Source organism: Podarcis erhardii (genome assembly GCF_964252035.2).
Source record: "Podarcis erhardii genome assembly, chromosome: 6".
NCBI lineage: Eukaryota > Metazoa > Chordata > Lepidosauria > Squamata > Lacertidae > Podarcis > Podarcis erhardii.
The window spans coordinates 57,659,793-57,682,126 of NC_138510.1; the positions used below are offsets into that span (position 1 = coordinate 57,659,793).

At 41.2% G+C, this 22,334-nt stretch overlaps 2 protein-coding genes and 1 long non-coding RNA gene across 5 annotated transcripts in view; all 3 read right to left on the reverse strand.

Moving 5' to 3' along the window:
- LOC309344520 overlaps positions 1-22,334 on the reverse strand; it is a 227,565-nt gene that overhangs the window by 516 nt on the left and 204,715 nt on the right. The window lies entirely within an intron of this gene.
- Positions 219-9,704, reverse strand: CZIB (CXXC motif containing zinc binding protein). 3 transcript variants are annotated; one of them, XM_081866954.1, is made up of 8 exons: positions 9,529-9,701; positions 9,347-9,430; positions 7,761-7,817; positions 6,938-7,019; positions 5,077-5,108; positions 4,017-4,094; positions 1,892-1,957; positions 219-649 (listed from the first exon to the last, which is right to left on the reverse strand). In XM_081866954.1, exons 1-8 carry the CDS (start codon positions 9,532-9,534, stop codon positions 572-574), a joined length of 483 nt encoding a protein of 160 aa, XP_081723080.1. In that variant the 5' UTR covers positions 9,535-9,701; the 3' UTR covers positions 219-571. The 3 variants fall into 3 exon arrangements, with proteins under 3 accessions (XP_081723080.1, XP_081723081.1, XP_081723082.1); XM_081866955.1 differs by lacking the exon at positions 9,347-9,430 and having other exon boundaries at positions 9,529-9,704; XM_081866956.1 differs by lacking the exon at positions 9,347-9,430 and having other exon boundaries at positions 9,497-9,701.
- MAGOH (mago homolog, exon junction complex subunit) lies at positions 11,261-14,887 on the reverse strand. Its single transcript, XM_081866958.1, has 5 exons — positions 14,719-14,887; positions 13,459-13,517; positions 12,664-12,774; positions 12,259-12,341; positions 11,261-11,486 (listed from the first exon to the last, which is right to left on the reverse strand). Exons 1-5 carry the CDS (start codon positions 14,843-14,845, stop codon positions 11,387-11,389), a joined length of 480 nt encoding a protein of 159 aa, XP_081723084.1. The 5' UTR covers positions 14,846-14,887; the 3' UTR covers positions 11,261-11,386.

The following is a 22,334-nucleotide window of genomic DNA, read 5'->3' on the forward strand; positions in this document are numbered from 1 at the left end:
CTTTCCTATCTTCCTCTCCCTTCTACAGTCATCTGCATCCCTCACCCCAAAAGCCTCTCTAGAAGGCCTGGGGCTGCACCTGAACAATATGGAATTGTATTATTAATTAAGACTGTTTAGTCAGCTAACCTTGGAAATCTAATTAAATATATCCAATAGCTTCTTAAGATTTCAAAATACATTTCTAGGTATAAGGCACTTGCAATTATACATAAATGTGAGAGAAGCCAAGAACTTTAATGGCAGTAATAGTTATTACAATAGGTGAGCGAGCATCTTTCCCACCCTCCTATGAAAGCTCTTGGGCCTTACATGAATAAACGTTAATCAAATTCTTTGAAGAGGCAATCCCAGCATTAACCAAACTGTAAGCATGATTAAAAACTAGTATATTTTTCTGCATAAATATTCTTATTTGCATTTATTCTTTAGAGTTTGGTATAATAATAAAGCTAAGCCCACAAGTGTGGAAAAATAAATCCTGCAGAAAGTATAAGACTTTTATTCTAGGTTCTGTAAAGACAATTTAAACATGGCAACATAGAAAATGATCCCACACAAAACAAAAGCTTCAACATTTGACAAACCTATGTGTTACTTCATAGATGCCAACAGATTCCTTTATTTTTTCATCGTAGTCATTCCAGTCCTGTGGAGTTAAATACACATTAAATTTTAGAATTCTCTGCTTAGGAGTCCAGCCTGAATTTCAGGCACATTATGAACTTCCTTGCAACCCTAGTATTTTTTTAAAAAAATTAGCTTCGTTGAAAATCTTTAGTATAAGGAATCAGATTTTCTGTGTGTGAAGTCCACAGTCTTACTTGCCATCTCCCCTAGTTGAAAGGATTAAATTGGTTGAGCTATTGGTGGGTCACCAGACAGACTGATCTTTGTGCCAAGAAATGGAGCTGATCCAGACACTGCTGCTCACAGCTGAGGAAGGCTATGTGTGAAGATTTGCTAGCCTGAGTTTTCCAAGAGTTTATCTGACACCATCTAACACTACAGAGAACAACAGTGAAGTCAATCTGAATTTGTATTCCCGGGACTTGTATTTTTGCATATATTAAATACTCCAGGGCTACACCTGTCCCTACATTATGCTACCACAAGGTTGGAGTTTCTCTGCAGCTTCTCATGCCGCTCCCATGGGAGCTTTCTTTGGTATATAAATAGCAGTGTTAGAAAGATATTCTTGCTGATACTGTGATTGAGAAAGAGCTCACACACCCCTTGCCAGAAATCTTGAGGCTGCCCTGGTATCATTCTGGCTGCTATTTCTGTAATTAAAAGATGCCCTTTACAGTGGTGCCCCGCAAGACGAATGCCTCGCTAGACGAAAAACGCGCAAGACAAAAGGGTTTTCCGTTTCTTGAGTTGCTTCGCAAGACGAATTTCCCTATGGGCTTGCTTCGCAAGACGAAAACGTCTTGCGGGTTTGCTTCCTTTTTCTTAAAGCCGTTAATACCCGGGGAATCCGCGCTCCGCAAGATGAAAAAATCGCAAGACGAAGCAACTCGCGGAACGAATTAATTTCGTCTTGCGAGGCACCACTGTATTTCTATTAACGTTACATCTAGTTTGGCTGCAAGAAGGTAAAAGGAATATCGAGAACCACAAAGTCCAAAGAAGAAAGACTGCCACGTAGAACCTGTCAGATGAGAGGCTTGATTCAAAGTGATCCTGCCTTTACTTGAGAGCCCTCCCCTGTTTAGCACGAAGCAAGCAGGATAATCTCTTCTGGCCCCAAAAACTTTATAGTGGTGGATACATCTAATATAAGGATGCAGGGCTAACTTTTCAAATGGAAACGTTTGAAAAGTCTGTTTGGGTGGGTAGAGGGGCAGGTGAGGTTATTTTAATAGATTTTTTTTTCCAGAGACAGTACCTTTTCCAACAAGTTGATGTCATCAAAACGTGTGCCAGATTCTGCGCCTTCTGCAGAAAACCCAGCCTATAAACATAGAAATCTCTTTAGAACACAGCCATATGGGGAACAATACAGGTGGAAAGAAACAACAAAGGAACTCTCCTGTGTGACAAAGGGGATCTACACATAACTATATCGATCTATATAGAACTATACATTCCTGCACCAGATCTGAATTCTTGGAAACACAGCTGAGATGCCATCCATGGGGACAGCTGTGTGGGAAGGACCATTGCTCATTGGTTCAGCAGCTGTGTTGCATGAAAGTAGTCCCTGAAGGACCAGGTGCGCAGTCTGGGAGTCATTTTGGACTCAGCTGTCCATGGAGACGCAGGTTAATTCTGTGTCCAGGGCGGCTGTCTACCAACTCCACCTGGTACGCAGGCTAAGACCCTACCTGCCCGCAGACTGTCTCGCCAGAGTGGTGCATGCTCTAGTTATCTCCCGCTTGGACTACTGCAATGCGCTCTATGTGGGGCTATCTTTGAAGGTGTCCTGGAAACTGCAATTAATCCAGAATGCGGCAGCTAGACTGGTGACTGGGAGTGGCCACCAGGACCACATAACACCAGTCCTGAGAGATCTGCACTGGCTCCCAGTATGTTTCCGAGCACAATTCAAAGTGTTGGTGCTGACCTTTAAAGCCCTAAACGGCCTCAGTCCTGTATACCTGAAGGAGTGTCTCCAGCCCCATCGTTCAGCCCAGACACTGAGATCCAGCGGTTCCCTCATTGCCAGAAGCAAGGCTACAGGGAACCAGACAGAGGGCCTTCTTGGTAGTGGCGCCCACCCTGTGGAACGCCCTCCCTTCAGATGTGAAGGAAATAAGCAGCTATCCTATCTTTAAAAGACATTTGAAGGCAGCCCTGTTTAGGGAAGTTTTTAATATTTAATGCTGTATTGTTTTTAACACTCGATTGGGAGCCGCCCAGAGTGGCTGGGGAAGCTCAGCCAGATGATGATGATGATGATGATGATGATTAATTCCTGGCATGTCTAGGGAAGGCTTTGAAAAGACTCCATGCTGAAATCCTGGAAGGCTACCTGTTGATCTGTTACAGCAAAAAGCAGACTCTTGTGGCACCTTGAAGTCTAAATCCCACATCCAACAAGGATGAATCTAACTTAGTCTACATCTATGACTAGCACTGGATTCAGCCCTAACAGATTTACTGCAGCACAACTTAAGTGTTTATTGCGTAAAGATGCTCTGTGCTACAATAAATCTTAAGTCTTTGTATTATGTAAGATTTTACAGAGAGATCCAAACACAGTATTTTGTTTAGTAGAGAACTGAAATTTTTGCTAGAGTGTCTAGAATGGGCCAGCTGCCCCCTGCTGGCTGTTAAAGGAACAAGCAGCCTTCAAACATATTACAGAGGAAATAGCAATGATCAGTGTAAATAATACAATGTATAATTCCCAATACCTATACTCCTTGTTTCCTGGTAGATGCTAATAGAATGACTACCCCACCTCCTTCTGCAAATATACAGTGCTTCATCCATTTTTTAAGCAGGCTGCCTTTGGACAAAAGGAAAAAATTCAGGGCCACTGACCTTGCAAGGTTTGTGGCCTGTGCAGATATAAAACTAGAACTTATGTCTACATGAACATGTGGAGTCTCCTGTGCTGATTCTCCCTTATCCAGTCTCAGAATTTCCTACCACCTGCTGTGTGCTGAAAATTTGTAGGATTTTGGGTGCCGCATAATTTCAGGATTTTCAGAATATACTGTACTGGGAGAAATTCAAGGAAGCACTAAGCAGTTTGAACAATCTGCCCTCTCCTTCCCCCGCTCCACTCTGTTCCAGGGATTCCCCAACCCTCTCCATTGGCGGGGAGTCCTGTTGCACTAGCAGAAGTCCTTGTGTGAGCTTCCACTGTTGGTGGAATGCTACCCAATAGCTTGTAAATGTACCTATTGCACATACCACTTTATCAAGAAATACATGTCTAGGAAATCACCATCTGTCTCTTGTCTCCTGGTTGTGTTACTAGGTCCCAAAGGGACTATTTACTGAAAAGCAAGTTAAATTATAATTTAGGGTTCATGCTCAGCAGAACATTCATGAGAACTTGCCTGTGGTTGAAAGTCCACTGGTTCAAGGCCACGGCACTCAAACTCCACTATGGTCTTAAATGTCTCATTGTCTTCAGCCTAGGATGAAGCCAAAGTAACATCAGAGGAATAAAAATAGAACACAAAATTTCCAAAGTTATCATATCCCATAAAGATACAAAATAATGCAATGATTCTAACACTAATAAGTTACTCAGGAACTTTTGTTGGTCTCCATGAATAGTTTCAGTCTCCCAGGAAAAGGATAAAAGCAAACATTCAAGTGTTATTCAAAAAGGTAAAAGAAAATTTTACCTTGAACACTGAAGCTCATTTTAAGCTACAGGCTGTAGCGAAATAATCAACAATCAAATATCTGTTGAATCAAGCATGCATTGAGTAGGACAAACTAATAAAAATAGGTTACATCTTCCTATCCAATGGATTTGAAATATCCTCAGAATGTATCACTACATTTCTGTAGGGTTCTGCATGCTCAAATAATGCTTTCATGTAAAGCAGCACAAATATTTTCCCTTTCTATCCTAGAGGCAAAAAAACAAACATTTGGGAAGGTCCTGTGATTGAATCACCCACAATGCAATTCTAGGCATAGCTACTCAGAAGTAAGTTCCAAGTTCAATGGAACTTATTTCCAGGTAAGTGTTTCTAGGATTGAAGACTAAATTAATCTGCCCAATTGCCTTCCTCACACTGCAGAATTGTTCCGCATGTACAACTCTAAGGGGATCTCACTACAAAAGGAAAACAAGAACACACCCGCCACTCAGCTTTCCATGTGCAGACAGAGTATCAACACAATATGAATAATTAGTATCCATCATAATTTGCTTGGTTCTCTATAGGCTGAGCTCCAACAAAATTGTCAGGGAGGCTTACAATGGGGAATCATAATGCAAAGATGAATGTATACCCATATGTAAATCCAGGTACTTGTGTTTATCTCCCATTTATAGTACTAGCCACATGCAGAGAGTCATACAAAACTGTGGCTGTGTGGATCAAGCCCAATAAGACCAGTATACCACATCCACAATAACAAAAATACAACAAAACTTACATTGTAAGGCTTCATTGTATGACTTAAGATATCTGAAAGAAGTGGAAAATACATAGCAATGAAGCACATCTATGAAAGAACAGTGGAAATCACATTGTGTGTATCATTTCCTTTGGTATCGACCAGTTTTGAAAACCAGATGTCTCCACTTATAAATCCGGGAAAGGAGAAAAAGTAGATGACGTGTAGCTGTGCACTCCTAACCAAGTAAGTTCTACTGAATTCTGCAAAGCAAGTTTAAGACCGAAACCTGAGCCATTTACAGTGTGATCCTAATTCCCCCTCCTGCCAGTGAGGATGCCCACATACCCTGTAACTATACAAGTTTTTTTAGCTAGTAAAGCAAAATGGAGGGGCTCCTCTGCTCAATCCACCACCACTTCCTAGCCCGACATCAGGGGAGAGACAATTGGTTTGTTCTGTTGGCTCTCCCTTTCCAAGAATGGCAAGCTTCCTAAGGGAGGAAAGAAATGGCAACAGTTTGGCAGGATGCTTGTAAATCTTAGTTTAAATGGGAAATAAAATCATTGGAATACACACACACACACACACACACACACACAGAGCTTGGTTTAAGAACAGCTTAGTTTATGAACAACTTGGATTAAGAACGCTGCAAACCCGTACGTAGTTGTTTCGGTTTGTGAACTTTGCCTTGGAAGTAGAACATGTTCTGCCTCCTGTTGAGTGTGCTCCATTTGCAAATTGAGTCCCCCACTGCTATGGGAAAGCATGCCTTGGTTTAAGAACACTTTGGTTTAAGAATGGACTTCCGGGACGGATTAAGTTAGTAAACCAAGGTACCACTGTATACACATAAAAACAAACAAAACCGCTTAGCTTCTTCACATTTGGCCCATTCAAAAACAGAATGTGAACGAATACATGGGGGTAAAGGCTGCAATCCTATGCATACTTACCTAGGAGCAAGCCATATCAAACTCACTTCTGAGTAGACATATATAGAATTGTGCAAAAAAACCTGCACTGGAACTAATGCTGAGCATTATTATGCCAAACAGTTAAGTCCTGTTTAGCTGTGCAGCACTTATGGTCACTTGGGCCTTGCAGTCATTTGCTGTTTATTGTCAGTTCCAATTACACGCTCCTTCAGCATTTAACTGAGCGTTTACAACCTGTACTGCAAACATCACTGCTGGCATGCCCAGCGTCCCTTAACATGGCTGCCTGTCAGAACTAGGCAAACTTCATGGGACTTAAGCTTGTCAGGGTACAAAAAAAATGTGTGTGGATGGGAATGACACAAACTGGGTCTGGCTGTTTTCCACAGGCTGCACACAGTGTCCTTATGAGACAGCATTTCTTACCTACTTCCCCTTTGCCCCTTGGATGTCATACAATTGTGCTTGTAGCATGGCAATACTGCAATGTCTGTGAGAAAATGTTGATAATAATAGAAGTCCACTTGAAAGGGGGTGAGGAGCGAGGCGGAATAGTAGTGTATTCAAAAATAGGAACAAGGGAAGAATAGACAACTAGGCTCAAATGCAGCATAAAGCAAATGGAACCAGCAATACTGGAAGCAGAGATGGCATGGTAAGGATGATTTTAATAGTGACACTATACAACAGAAGTGAAAATCCTTATAAGGTTAACAAAAATGGAATGCCACTTGTTCCAGCTTGGAATAAAGCTTGGAAAGATCGTACTCAATAGTCCCTGGCTTTGGGGGAATATTACCCCCCCCCAATTGTATTTTCTTAGAAGATATCCCTCCAATTTAGTATATTCTGCCCTCCATTTTGAAAATCTAACTAGGTCCCACAGCCTGCAGAGAATCAAGTTTTCAGCTTCTTTGTGCCTTCATGCCAAAGGCATGGAGGTGCATGGATAGGCTTACCTATGGAGTTTTCTCGGGAGCACAGTTTGCATTTCTGCACCATTGTGGCACTTCCCCTGCCCCCTTTGAGAGGGTGGCTGTCCTAAAAAAATGTCAAAGGGAGGCATCAACATCAAGGCATTCACAGTTTAGAGAAGAGACATCAGGAAAGAAAGTTATTTTCCCCACCAATAATGGCTAATCCTAATCCTGTAAAGTGTTGGCTAAGGCTGATGGAACTGTAGTCTAAAACATCTGCAATTACCTGAGAAAATGCCTAAAAAATAACCCACCTTGTACATATAACAAAAGTCCATTTCCCTGTGTGTTGGAGGGGATGTTAAGCTTCCACATGCATGCAGTTAATCTGCAAGAGATTTTTTGAACATATAAGATATGGGATATATAGAATGCTGTGCCAGTTGGCTTCCACAGCATCAGCTGGATTTCCATTTCCCCTCATCCTCATGTGCTCCAGAGATCTACTCTAGAGAAGACTGAAGATGGAGGGGCAAGAAAGGAAGGGAAAGCTCTGTTGCACACGTGCAAATCTATTGCTACAGTGGAGTTGTAGTGTTAGATATCATCTTATATAAATGGGTAACAATTATACATTTTTTATATTTATGAAGATCTCACCTCCCAAGGGCTCCTTCTAGATTCAGGCTGAATCTGTTTGTTCAGACTTGTTGATTTGCCACCGAAGATGATTTATATATAATCATTTTTCTAGAAGTAACTTTATCATTTTCCAGCATCATTTGAGTCAAATATAGATCTGTGTATGTCACACAGACAACAAATGGATAACTTAGCATGCTTGTGTTGTAGTTCTGAGACCTACCATTAACCGTAGATATTGCCATTTTTCTGAAACCTCAGCACAGTTTCCACACTTCAACTGAAAAAGTAAAGAAAACCAGACGCAAATAATGAGACACTTAGTGGAGTCAACAGCAGAACAGGTAAACAAAAAATAATAATGATGTTAAGATTCAAAAACAAAGGTATGCAATGGACACGAATCGCAGAAGTAGCACTCCCATGAAAATGAAGACCACAACAACTTAAACACCATAACAACTTAAACCAACAATTTTCATATGGTTGGAAATTAGCCCCAGATATAGCACAAAAGCAGTCTCACAGATCTGAGAGGCTTCCTAGAATGAATTATAGAAGGGAAATGTGCTATTGTGGTGCACAAGGACGGAATTTCCACCCTTATGTTGCAGAAATGACATACAACTGCATTTACTGCAGCCCAAATTGGTCCAAACCTGTAAGTGTGCACTTTCACTATAATCATGACTACAATATTTATATATCAGACAACACAATCATAGGTATGATTATCCAGAAACAAGTCCCATTGAGTTTCCAACAGTAAGTGCACAGCATCCATAGGTGTGGTGGGGCAGCATGAGAGGGCATTGCTTGCATATTCATTTGAAAGCATGCCAGTTGCCAACTGCATGGCAGAAATGCTAACAAAGAGCAATAAGATGGCAAAAAAGAACCAGTGAGATGAACATAGTACACAATGCAATGGTGAAAAAAATGTCTATAGCAGCATTTGTAGTGTCGGGGCTCAAGGAAAACTACGAAACAATATCCATATCCACTGATTTAATAAAATGATCCCTGATCAGAAGGTCGGTGGTTCGAATCCCCGTGACGGGGTGAGCTCCCGTTGCTCGGTCCCTGCTCCTGCCAACCTAGCAGTTCGAAAGCGCGTCAAAGTGCAAGTAGATAAATAGGTACTGCTCCAGCGGGAAGGTAAACGGCGTTTCCGTGCGCTGCTCTGGTTTGCCAGAAGCGGCTTAGTGATGCTGACCACATGACCTGGAAGCTGTATGCTGGCTCCCTCGGCCAATAAAGTGAGATGAGCGCCGCAACCCCAGAGTCGGTCACGACTGGACCTATTGGCCAGGGGTCCCTTTACCTTTACCTTTAATACCAGATGTATGGGATATTGGTTGTGGTTAGTGAGGAGAGAAAGGCACTCTGCAAAGACTTACAATGTACCAAGAGCCAGCAAATCCCACTAACTGAAGGCTTAGGTCATGTAATAACATTTCCTGCCACTTTTAGCACTGCTAAATTCAATGTGGTTTTAATGTTTCAGTATGAACGAAGAATAAATCCTTAGGCCAGTAAACAACATCGACGTGTAGCAATACAGGAAATATGGGAGCGGGAGGCGCGAGGAAGTCCAAAGATGTTATGAAAAGATGTTATAATATATGTTATACTGTTTTTTATTTTTGCATTTAAGTTTGAAAAATCCAAATAAAATATTATATATAAAAAAAAGCAATACAGGAAATATTGTCATTGCAAACCAAGTGCACGTGTGTACGTGTGTGTGTGTGTGTGTGTATGTATGTATGTATAGCGTGCCCAGGTAACACCCGTCGAAGGCCCTACCTTCAGATACCATCGGAAATCCTCCCCCACCGGCCGGAGATTTGTAATATTTTCCAGAGTGGCTTTGAGCTGCAGCCCGATCTTCTGCAAAGAGAAGTCACCGTGTCAGCTCATGTACTCGAGGCATTCCCAGCCCCAGCCCCAGCTCACGTCGCCTTTGCACAAGTGAAGCTTTCTCTTACCCCCATGGCTTCAGGTGGCCAGAGGAAAGCCTCTGAGGCGAGCGAGCTTGCTTTCCTTCCCAAACACGGGCACTTGCAGGATCACACCGGAGCTGCGGGGTCTTTGCAGAGACCCAGCGTCTCTGAGAGCGGGGCCGCTGTGAATCAAGCCTCGCGAGACTTGATACATTGCCGTTTTCTTGGGCCTAAAGGGCGTCGAAGCTGGAACTTGCCCTTACTCAAGATGGCTGCCTCTCAGCTAAACTAGATAGTCGATCCATTAGCCAGCCTATCCTGAGGAGGCGTCCAGGAAACAAGGATGAGGTGGTTGAGATTCAATACTGCGTGAGGTGGATTACATGCCAGCGATAGATAGCCACCCAGAGTTTAAACAGGAAAATGCCTCTTGTTTTAAAAGCACTTGCCTACACACCACTGAACCCAATGTGTTTTGACTATAGCGATTCTGGCTGTAGGTGCTATCCACCATGGACAGTAACCCCAGCATAAATTGAGTGTCACCTGTAGTTACATTTGCAGCATTTTTTATTTTTTGTAAAACAACCCTCACCCTGCAGTCCATTTCCCTGTAAGATTCAAGTCTTGTTTTTATTTTTGCATTTTTTGAGGTGGAGGGTGGATGTGCATTCTTATCAAAAAATAAAAAACCCTAGAAAATAGTCTGCAAATGAGCTAATACTTTTTGATCTTTTATAATCTACACAAACTTTAGCAGTGCATTCCCCAGCTAGTGCTGCCATTGCAATGAGTACAATGTGGCATTAGTGTTGCAGACATGTTTTGCATGGTGTACAGTATCCCCAGAGTCCCACTTCCCTAACAATACTTGTGCCATTTTTGTTAGTTTCAAAAGGGAGAGGGTGCTTTTTAAAACATAGGTAACACAGTCCAAGTGCACTTGCACCCAAGGCTGGTACAGCAGTTTTACTTTCAGTCCTTCTGCTAATGATTCCTATCATAATATTCACCTTTTTCACAGCTGTTGAACACTGTGTTGACATCTTTGAGATATCAATTACAAGGTCTTCTTCCTGGTCAGAAACCACCACTTCAGAGTCCATGGGCATATATGCAAAACGTTTTTGTTTTTCTTTGCCCCAATGTGTAACACTTGCTTACACTGAATTGCACCTGCCATTTAACTGTCCATCTGCCAAATTTGGAGAGATTCTTCTGGAGCTCTCTGCAACCCCTTATTGTTTTAACCACCCAGATATCAAAGCAATTTGGTTTCAGCAGCAAACTTGACGACTTCACTGCTCATCGCTCCTTTTATGTATCAGACAAGTTTCATATCTATTGTCCTTTGGTACCTAACACCTTCTTTCAACAATCTTTTAGTGGAGATTGTTATCCAATCCCTGCAAATTTCTTCTTTTTTCACTTTTCTGGAACTCTGGAGAAGGGATTCTACTCCCAGCTGTAATGTTTCAAAGCAAGTAGACAAACATTCATTGAAATGTATGAAACAGCTCTTCCATGTATTAATGGTGTTGACATCCGAGAATCAGCCTCAATACTGCACAGGGATATCAACTATCTAATCCTCATTAAAACCTCACTAAAAAGGGAGGCGTTAACCGATACTTAAAAATGTCCATATTGTTGTGTTGCTGACCCTCATTTTCCCTTCCCTGCAGAAATTAAGCCAGCCATACTTTTAAAAAATCTTAATGCTTTCCCAAAAGTTTAGTTTCGATAACAAACACATTTTAAATAAAAAGGGGAAAAAAGCTTTTTAGCATTTATTAAATTCACTCTGTAAAAAATCTGACATACATAAAACCAATGAGAGATAAGGAATGGAAAGTGACCCCACCGAAAGAAACTTTACAGTACAAATTTAAATCCATACAATTTAAATTGGCTTAATCTTGAAGTGTAATCCAATGAGGCTGAAGACGAGACACTTGAGGTCCTGGACAAGGTAGTAAAACACTCTTAGACCTTCTGGATCCCTGAAGTGCAAAAGGAAAAACAAATAGAAATAAAATATTTTTAAAAATATTATGTGACCAACTCATAATCATACTCTGTTTCAGGAACTCAGGATTGAGAATCTCCTAGTCACTTATCAAAATCCAAGCATCTTTTGGTAGTACAGTGGTTCCTCAGTTTATGAATTTAACCCGTTCTGGAAGTCTGTTCTTAAACCGAAACCATCCTTACACTGAGACGCGCTTTCCCTAATGAGGCCTCCCACCCCCAGTGTCCTTCCACCGTTCAGCTTCCATTCTTAAACCGAGGTAAAGTTCGCAAACCGGGACACTACCAGTATTGCAGAGTTGGTAAACCAAATACTTCGTAAGCAGAGCTGTTCTTAAACTGAGGTACCACTGTACTGCAAGATTTATTTGACTGGCTTTTAGCAGCTGGGGATAAACCAGATGGCTTTAGTAGGGCATTTATGAAAGGTTCTGTTTGTCCTCAGGGTAGATTGAGTTAAATGAGTGAGCAAATAATGCAATGCCACAGCTGAGACAAATTCTATATGCTGTTCTTCAGGTTTACTAAATTATTATTACTTAAAATCAATGTAATAACTGTATTTCCAGATTGGCCACAAATACATGGTACAGCATTTATAGAGGCATCTTAAGCAAGACAACTGGACAGAGCTGTACTGCTTCTGCCTCACCTTCTTTCCAATCCGCTAACAAAACTAGCTTAGTGAATAGTCTTCAAAAAGAGCACTACAACGGTTGGGGCGGCTGGTCAAAGAGCACTTACTTGGACTGATTTACATCAATAAGAGAACCAATTTTTGATGTGGTAAAAGAGATGTGTTCATCACCAATTACAATTTCAAGCTCCTGGAAAAATAAATAAATAATTTCAGAGCACTGTTTGAAGATCAATAATAAAATGACCATTTCACACCTACCCAGAGGGAGGGAGGGAGGGAGGGAGGGAGAAAGAGGAGAGATATGGATTGCTCGTTCCCACCTCCAATAACTTTCTCCCAGATGTCTTTCAAGATCTACTCCAACAAGATATTCTGTTCACAAGAAACAGATATAAGATTTCCCACCCATCTGTTTACAGAAATAGCAGCTGCAAGTGTACACATTAACTGCTGTACACCTGTCAGCTTAAAATATTTATATAAATAAGGGAAGCCGTGAATTTGCTAACCTGCCGACCAACTCTGTCAGGAGGTGGCCATAATGCATCATCTTCTTTCGTGATTTCACTGTCATCGATTATCCTCTTTAGCTCTTCCATCACACTTTTGTGTACGTAGGCCTACAGCAGCATGTAAATAGTAGCATTTTAACTTTAAAATAAAGTTTAGTATAGAAATACGTGTGTGTCATTTGCCCACTACCTGCTTGTTGAAGTATGTGTATTAATTTATTTTGATCAATAACTAAGTACATGCTTTGCTATCCACTGGAATGAGCTCAGCATATATTGGGCAAAACATCTGCAAACAAATTTATAGAGTGAATACTAGATATAACTTTTGAGATACAGACATAAATTATTTATGACATTTTTTGTAGTTTGCAGATTTTTACTATCCAAATACATACACTTAAGATGTGTGGAGATATGTAGAGAAACAAAAAGCTAAATTCTACTAGCTACAATTTAATATTTTGAGCCCAAGTTTCAATAATGCAGCTAAAAGGGGAACATTAGATATGTAGTAAAAGACAATAATAGGCAAATTTAATGGCTTGCACTGAATACACAGTTATATAAACTCAAGACATCCACTGGTCACTCTAAATCAAAGATACAGCTAAAATACAAGAGATGTCAAGATTTTTCCACCTGCTTAATTTGTTTTTATTAACTAAATGAATAAAAATTAAATTAATATTTTATATTACGTTTATATTTTAATTTGTGTTGTGAGGTACCCAGAGAACTCATGCTGTAGAATACAAAATTCTATAAATTATTTAAACACAGTCAACTTACTTCTTTTCTGATCATGACATCATTTTTATAATTGCTGTTGTTTGCATATCTCAGTTTCCCTGTTGAAAGAGACAATATGACATTCAACACTACACTACACAAAGCAACACAGAACTTGGGCTTAATTTAATTTACATTTTTCCCTTTAACTTGTGCCTGCAAAGTCTTGAAGGGGCTAAAGAAGGCAATGGGTTGAAAGTCAGGCCACAGAGATAACTGTTGCCCAGTGACTTAAAAACACCTGGTTTCTAAGCCCCTTTCTGTTCAGCATACACCCACCCTAGATATACCCAAGTTCTGCAGGCTCACAAAGACCATTACTCGCAAGTAGAGTTTGCTCCCTGCAAAGGGAAGTGTTCTGGACCACTTTAAGGAGTGACTTGCTCCCTCCTCAGTCAACCAACAGGGAGGGTGTACGACCAGCTTTTCAGTGCCTTCACAGCAGAGGGGATGCTTTTCTCTCCAATTTCCCTCTCCCTTCCTCTCCCCATAAACTCTAAGAAGGATCTTATTCTAGCACTCCTGCACCGGCAGGAAAAGACAGCTCTCAAAAACCCTCTGTCAAAAACTGTAACTTACTTTACCCCACTGAGGGTTTCACATAATAATAATAATAATAATAATTTATTACTTATACCCCTCCCATCTGGCTGGGTTTCCCCAGCCTTTCTGGGCGGCTTCCAACAGAACACTAAAATACAATAACCTATTAAACATTAAAAGCTTCCCTAAACAGGGCTGCCTTCAGATGTCTTCTAAAAGTTTGGTAGTTGTTTTTCTCTTTGACATCTGGTTGGGAGGGCGTTCCACAGGGCGGGCGCCACTACCGAGAAGGCCCTCTGCCTGGTTCCCTGTAGCTTTGCTTCTCACAGTGAGGGAACCACCAGAAGGCCCTTGGCGCTGGACCTCAGTGTCCGGGCAGAACGATGGGGGTGGAGATGCTCCTTCAGGTCTACTGGACCGATGCCTGCCTGCCACTTACCAACCCCTCTTGCTACTGAAACGCAGGTCTCCTCAGGAGCCACCTTCCTCTCTTCGGGCAATGGCTAATTTCCCCCGACCCCATTTCCTTTTCTCAACGAGCAATACCCCCTTCCCGCCTCCCTCCACGCCAACCCCCCCCCCGGGGGTCTCTTCTCCCTCCTCAGGCGACAGGCCCCTTCTTCCCTCCCGGGGCTCCCTCGCTCCTCCGTCCCGCCAGGCTTCAGGTCCCCGGGAGCTCCTCTCTCGCCTTCCCCAAGCGGAAACCCTGAGCCTCACCGTCAGGGCGGAACTCGAACTCGAGAAACTCGTGGCCGAACTTGCCCTTGTGCCCAACGTAATAACGCAGGTAGAAGTCGCTCGCCATAGCCGCATATGCCCCGCCGGCCCGCCGAGACACCAGCATGCACCGCGCACGGGAAGCTCCTTGCAAGCGAGCGAGCTAGCGCGGGAAATGTGCGTCATCGAAGGGCAGGGTTGCGCAGGCGCACACGGACGACTCAAGGTTTTGCTTGTCGCGGGCCTCACTGCGCAGTTTAAAGACCATAGAGATAGAAGAGTGATAGAGTCAAACGCCATCGCTGTCAATATCTATGTTCACTTCCGACTTTAAATGCCCTGCTTTAACTTCCAATGCGAAGTGCAAAGGGCTTTCGCCATAGTGATGACGAGGGTCAAGTAGAGCGGAGCCGCTAGACCCAGGCCGATGTATAGACTTATGGTTAGATTCATATAGGCTGCCTAGCTTCCGGGCTCTTTTCCCGCTTTGGCATGTTTATTGCAGGGCAAAATAGGGTATGGGATTTCTATATCTTTTGGGGGATGAATTGCTATTAACAGCGATAAAAAGCATATTATTGTTGTTGTTGTTGTTGTTATTATTATTATTATTATTATTATTATTATTATTATTATTATTTCAAAGCAGGATTTTAGCGAGCTGTATTTGTGAATTGCACCTCCGCCCCCTGAAAAGTTATAGCAAAGGGGAGCCCCATTAAAAATAATGAATTTCTGCTTGGAAGAAATGCTTCTACCGATCGCTTTCCAGCCCCGTTAAACGTTGCGGTTAAACCCAGCAACGCTCAGAAGAGAGCGAGGGAAGAGCTTCAGCATTTCTGGGGTGCCAACCTAGGGAGGGTCCTAACACGAGATGACTGGCAATGATTCAGTTGGGGTTGTCCGGTTAGCCCAAATTTCATATTGGCAGTTGCCTGACAGGTTACAAATCCGCGAGGGGGGTGCGCTTTAAATTCTGGTGGTTATTTTTTGAAAGGAGCCTTCTGCCCCCTACATATGCTCAGACGTGCTCTGCCTTTTACATAGGATGGGAAGGCGTTTGGTATATGCTCAGGAGCAACCCTAAATTTATCCAGTGCCTCCTTGATGTAGCCATGGAGAAGGCTGTACAGTGTCTTGTTTCTGCAAAGTTGCTAAAGGCACTGAAATCCTGAGACAGACAATGTGGCAACTATATTGTTCACTATTCAGCCAGGATATGTGAACTGTTTATGGTCTTTCAGGGTACAGGAACGCCAAAATTGGCGCCAGGGATTGCATTGACTTTAATTGGATCACCAAGTAGGGATAACATGGATTAAATTAGGATTTGCATTGAACACTTGAATTTGTATTGAATCCACAGCATTTCAGTGAACAGCAAAACTATAAATCCCATTTGGTGTGTTTGTGGGATTGATGAAGGAATGTATGTCCCATTTCATCCCTTGGGAATCTTCCAAGGGCATGCTTGAAAGACAAAAGCACATTGTGCAGTTCAGATACAGCACATTTGGAGGGTGGGGACGTAGAGAAGACAGTTATATTGGTGTTACAGTCGCCCTGCCCCTGGCATATGTATACTTGAAAAAAACAAACCCAGTGCAGATGTGCGCGATAGGAAATCCACAACCAATTTTTAAAATTTTTTAAAAGTTTTACTAAATATAGATGTCATTAGAAAACAAGAGTGTTTTCTAATTACCGTATTTTGAAGTTGGCTATGCCAATTGATGTTGTCTGTCTCTTTTTCTAGAAAAATAGCACTGGCATAAAGGGTTTTAAAAAAAAATAAAGTTTGATTGACTTTAATGAGACTTACTCCTAAGTGAATATATGTTGGACTGTAGCCTAAGTAGCTTTTCTTTGCAAGTAGCTAAAAGGTACAGTTATTGAGAGAACTGACTAGTTTCATGAGAGGAAGACTCTGATGTTGAAAGTCCACGAGTCAGAACAAGCTTGTAAATAACCACCTGTGACATGTAAAATATAAATCAAGGCAAATAATTTTTGTAAATGTGGAAGCATTAGCCCTCCTGCTTGCTTCCAATTTAGGCCAATGACATCCTACAAATGGTTAACCTATGTTTGTGTTCATACTGAAATTAGCCATTTGTGCTAAACCCATGTGTAGGCTTGTGTGTGTAATCTGTCAAGTTGACTTAGGAGCAGTTTGATATTTTCTTCAGCGGTGGTGGGTGTCATTAAACAAAACAACACATTACAATCTGCCAATAAAAAAATTTAATCTCTATAGAAACAGTGCACTGTCTTACAAATGTATTCATTTGGTTTTCAGTACCCCCTACTGATGTAAGTACAGCAAATGTTATAAATAGCAGAGCCCTCCCACATCCCAAATCCCTAGACCTTTTGTTCAGAAAAACAGAAACACAAAAGGCACCAAGCAAGAACGCATCCTAATGAAACTTCCATATGACAAAGACAGAGGTCAGAAATGGTTACAATGTTAAACAAGATTATAACGCTCCCAATTAACACATGGAAAACAAATCATTTTTCTTTTTTTAAAAGAAAATTTGGTTATTGACTTGATTTAGTTACAAATCTGTCAAGTTGGAAAGCAGGAAAATGTCACATCATAGTAATTTACAATGATTTGGGGGGGGGGAATTCCAGCCTTTTTACACATGGGATTTATACAAGGTTTTTATTGTTTTTTCTTAAAAAAGTATCAAAACTGTAGAGCCTTCAAATCTATTTACAGATTGAGGTTAGTTACAGTTATTACATACAAAGATCTCTCCTTGTTATTGTTCTTCATGCACATAGTGCATGACCTTGTAGTAAAATTAACAAGTGAATCACATTTTCTTTTCTCCCTCTCCAGCTTTCTTCAAAAGTATGTATTTACTCATAGGCCTCTGTTTGCAAAATCTAGTAGAAATGGGAAATACTTGTTTTTCAATACATGTTATAAACAAAGGGCATATCCTTCTGAAAGTGCAAATTATACTACATCCTTAAAAAACAAACACTCTTTTAATGGGACCTGTGTGGCCAGTTCAAACATGATTTCATCACTCATTTGTCATTAAGAGATGACTCACACATGTGAATGAACTATCACAGATTTCATATAAAACAACATTTTCCATGAGGACAGTTCAAACATTCAGCTGGAGAGTCATCATACCACACAAGTAATATATAGTGGATGTGTAGAACCTTTGACACTCCAGATGTTGCTGAACTACAACTCCCATGAGTCCCAGCAAGCATTGGGATGATGGAAGTTATAATTCTGCAATGTCAGGCAAGCCAAAGGCTCCCCACACCTGATGTATAGACATGTGTGAAACAGCTGACTGACTGTGAAAAAGGGCTGTGCACTGAGTACTGCAGGTGTACCAATCCTTACATTTTTATGAGTAACTACTATTGCCTTCCTCCCAAGTGCTGCTTAATAAACTGCTTTTGCAACTGGGAGATGAACCACGGATACCAGAAAACATGGGAAACTCTGACCTGGTTTGCATGTCATGCTAAACCATGGCTTAGTACAATATGCATGTTAGAAAACAAGCACCTCTTGTTCCCTTTCTTCCTGCACAATGGGAAGGACGACTTCAGCAGTGTTTACTTTTCATTTTTTTGGCTTGCTATTGGATGCGAATCTGGGATTGTGGTTTACAACAACACTGGTTAATTAAATTTATTTTAATTTAACAAGCCAGCTCACCCATGATTTGAAATTGACTGGTTTTGAAATTGACCCGTTTGTTACAATTCAGTTTTTGGTCTGCATCCAACAATCAACTGAGACTGTGCACTTATTAATGTTTACTCCTGGTCCAGTATGCTCACACCACTGGTGTTTGAAGCCGAATACATATGATGTTATCCACAATATGTATCTTGAGAAGTAATGCTATTTAATGCACTTCCTCTCAAATCAGCTTCCATCTAATTTGAAAGTATAAACTGTGCTTAAGCTGAGATATGTACATTGAAGATAACTGTTGCACATGTGTAGATGACAACTTAACTGAATAGTTTGATGCAGGGGAACAAATGAGATAATGAGCATTGGGTGCAGACATCCCTGCTCCATCTCTGAGGTGTATAGTGGTGTAAAAAAAAAAGTGACTCGAAAAGGAGTGTGGGAAAAGGACCTTGCTGAGTTTTAAGCTGTTAATATGCATATAGCCTGAGAGGCAGTAAAAATGAAAGTAAACAGTGCCAAAGTCTTCTTCCCAGCCACACTGGTGGAAGAGAGGGGAGGGGGAGAGTGTGTGAGCCTGATGATCATTTGGGTTTGTTCCAGCTCATGCACATCATGCTGTCCAAGCCAAGCTGTCATGTATGCCAAAGTCAAAACAAAATTAAAAAATTCCTTCCAGTAGCACCTTAAAGACCAACTAAGTTAGTTCTTGGTATGAGCTTTCGTGTGCATGCACACTTCTTCAGATACTCATGGTATCTGAAGAAGTGTGCATGCACACGAAAGCTCATACCAAGAACTAACTTTAAGGTGCTACTGGAAGGAATTTTTTAATTTTGTTTTGACTATGGCAGACCAACATGGCTACCTATCTGTAACTGGATGTATGCCAAAAACAGTCAAAAAGTAGAGAAGAGAGGCCTTGTTAGACCAGCATCTGTTGGAGAAAGAATGCAAACTTGAGTTTCAAGTATCAAATAGTTTGGGGAGTGTTCTGCAGTAGATTTTGAAAAAATAAAAACCACGAGTGTGTAATATGACGAGTCCACACATAAATATATCCATACATCACGTCGTATCTGCAGTGGAACCTGTGAGGCATTTTGTCTGAGGTGGCATAAAGCAATATGAAAACCGTGCCAGCTGGGCTTCATCTGCAACGGCTGCTTACCATACAAAAGTCATCACTTAAATCACTTGAGGTGAAATCCAACATAGTGGAAGTGAGCTGCTTCTTCTCATCACTCCCCCTTGCATGTCCCCTAAAATCTGCTCTGGAGAGGTAGCGGACCTCCAGAGCAGAATTTTTGGGAGAAATAAGCGGCTAGAAGGAGGAGAAGAGAATCCATAAGAAAAGTATCCATTGTGCAAGTGGATTTCTTTTATGAAAGTGGGTTGGCCATTATGTTTGCAAAATTATTTATTTTCTGAAAGTGATATAGAAACAACAGTGTGGCCTTTATAAATCAAACAGTCACATTTTGTAATAGACTCAAGTATAAAAATAGCAAATTTTTATTCATAACGATTAAACTTCAAATCAAAGGCCTGATTCCACATCATGTTAAGTGTTTCCTGCAAGATGGAGATTCCTTCATAATGTCAATCCAGGGTTTTAAGTTACTGATGTTAACTTGAGACTACTAAGCAGTACAAAATGTCTGTTCAGTTCTAGTGGGATTCTTGTGCTAGTGGATCGATCTGAAAAGACTACAGGTGAACTGGAAACTTTGCATTTTACAGGAGCTGCAGGAGAGTAACTACAGGGAAAATAACCAGAATGATTGCAGTTTGGAGGTTCAGTGGCCGTAGACAGCTACAGATTTATATGAATTCAACAATTTTATGGCTTTCTGTAGACATCTGAAGACAGCCCTGAATCGGGAAGTTTTTAATGTCTTCTTGTGTTTTTTATATTCTGTTGAAGCTGCCCAGAGTGGTTGGGGCAACCCAGTCAGATGGGTGGGGTACAAATAATAAATTATTCAGCCAAAAGTTTAATTAGACCTCAAAGGTTCAAATTCCTGTTGTCAGGAAGCTTTCTGTCACTCATTCTCAGCCCAACCTACTTCGCAAGGTTGCTGAGAAGATAAAAGGAGGAGGGACTCACATGTGTTGCCCTGAACTATTTGGGGGAAGGGAAGATAATGATAACAAATTTTTATCTTGGGCTGAATCATGGCCAGACTGTTCTGGACTCTGGGGGAGTACATTTTCTGCTTTCCCATATCTGCTAGCTCAACAATTTTCAAACTTTCTACCTTCAATAGACCCTTTCGAATACTTGTCTACTGAGTAACTTTACGCATGTTGCAGGGGATTCTGGGGACATGTTTAAGGATGAATATTCCGACCACATGGATCTTTTTGGTCCTCACAGCCCATCTATTGAAAATGCATCCCAGGACACATTCCAAGACATGGATTGCAGGGGAAGATCAGTAGTGGTGGCCAAGATGCCTTTCAGGGAAAGTTTGTCCTTACTGATCTTCTCATTGAGGAACTACTGATAAAAGGTTTGCAGGAAGAAACTCAACAGCTTTATATAAACAAGCAATGACGAGATAAGCTGCAGCATATTGCACAGAAAAAAGTGAAGTCCCGACACACAAGCTAATAGTATGAACCAGTCTTCAGAAATTAGCACAGGGTGTGTATAAAAACAGATCAACATGTTTGGATGAATGAGTGCTTCCCTGCCTCCAGTGTGGCTGTGAGAAGCTTGGGAGCCTTTGCTTCTGATTTCAATGAGCAGCAGTTCAGTGTGTCATTTGCACCCTAAACTATGGTTAGTGTTAACTATGGTTTGAAGTTGGCTGTTTCAAAAGAGCCACAGTTAAAATTAACCACAGTTGGCGCAGTTCAGATGATGCACCAAACTATGATTAATTATAAGCTGAAGTGAAAGCTTCCAAACTCCTCCTAGCAGCTGCTCTGGAGGAGAAAGGAAGAATATGAGCCTGAGGTTTGCTGCAGCTCATTCTCATTATGCTAAACTATGATTAAGTGTGATGTATGTCTGCACCAGCATATTTTCATGAATTCTTCAACTTCTGCCTTTGTCTTAGTTTGCATCTTGGCACCCTGGCTAGCATTCCACTCTACAGGTGTTTTTCACATGCAGGTTAGTACCTTGTTAATGTTGCCCAAATATATACCTCTCTCATTTCTTTTTTGAGAAAGAGAAAAAAGGTATTTCTGTTTTTGAATAATCTAGGCTCCTTGACATTCCCACAGACATACCTCAGGTTCACTGATCACAGCAGATGGAAGCTACACCCTAAACCCCTCCACTTATGCAGACTGGGAATTAGGATTGCTCAGTTACTTCCAAGTAAACATGCATAGGGCTGCATTAAAGTTTCTCCCACCACCTCATACTAAAGCTATTGTTACAGAGATGGGTGCAAGGGTGAATTGTTATAGCAGCATGAATTTGCCATGATTTAAACCACCCCACAAAGGAAATCCATGAGGAATTGCATGAATGTAGGGAAATGGGTACAAATTAAGACCAGTACAACAAAGCACAAAGCTAATCAGAGTGAAGTAAAAAACAATGTAAAGTTGTGCTGGTGTAGACATACTCTTGAGAGAATAATATTACTCAGTGCCATTTGTCTTAATGTTCAAAAGCTACAGAAATCTGTCATAGGAAAGTGTTCAGATGACCTCTCTGGATACCACTGTCACCTTTATCATTGACTTTTTTGTCCTGTGTGCTGTTGGTTTTTTGAAGCGGGGTGGGAGGTATAACCAAATCAAAACTGAGAATAATCCATGGGGCAGAGCAACCCAACTCACCCCCATTAAGCGTAATCCTAAACGTGCACACTTTGAAGTATATTCAGTTAAACATAACGAGACTTCTTTGAATAGATGCTAAGATTGGCACCCTAAACTTGCTAATGTATGTCTAAACCTGCCAGAT

Bases quoted from the DNA above. Each gene is read 5' to 3' on its own strand.
- CZIB (XM_081866954.1), bottom strand. The intron at 7,020-7,760 runs GTAGGTCTCAGA...ACATTTTTTTAG, and splicing joins GGCAATATCTACGGTTAATG to GACAGCCACCCTCTCAAAGG. The intron at 650-1,891 runs GTACTGTCTCTG...TTAACTCCACAG, and splicing joins ACATCAACTTGTTGGAAAAG to GACTGGAATGACTACGATGA.
- MAGOH (XM_081866958.1), bottom strand. From the start codon at position 14,845: ATGCTGGTGTCTCGGCGGGCCGGCGGGGCATATGCGGCTATGGCGAGC. The intron at 13,518-14,718 runs GTGAGGCTCAGG...CTCTTTCAACAG, and splicing joins GTTCGAGTTCCGCCCTGACG to GGAAACTGAGATATGCAAAC. The intron at 12,342-12,663 runs GTTAGCAAATTC...TTATTTTTCCAG, and splicing joins CTGACAGAGTTGGTCGGCAG to GAGCTTGAAATTGTAATTGG.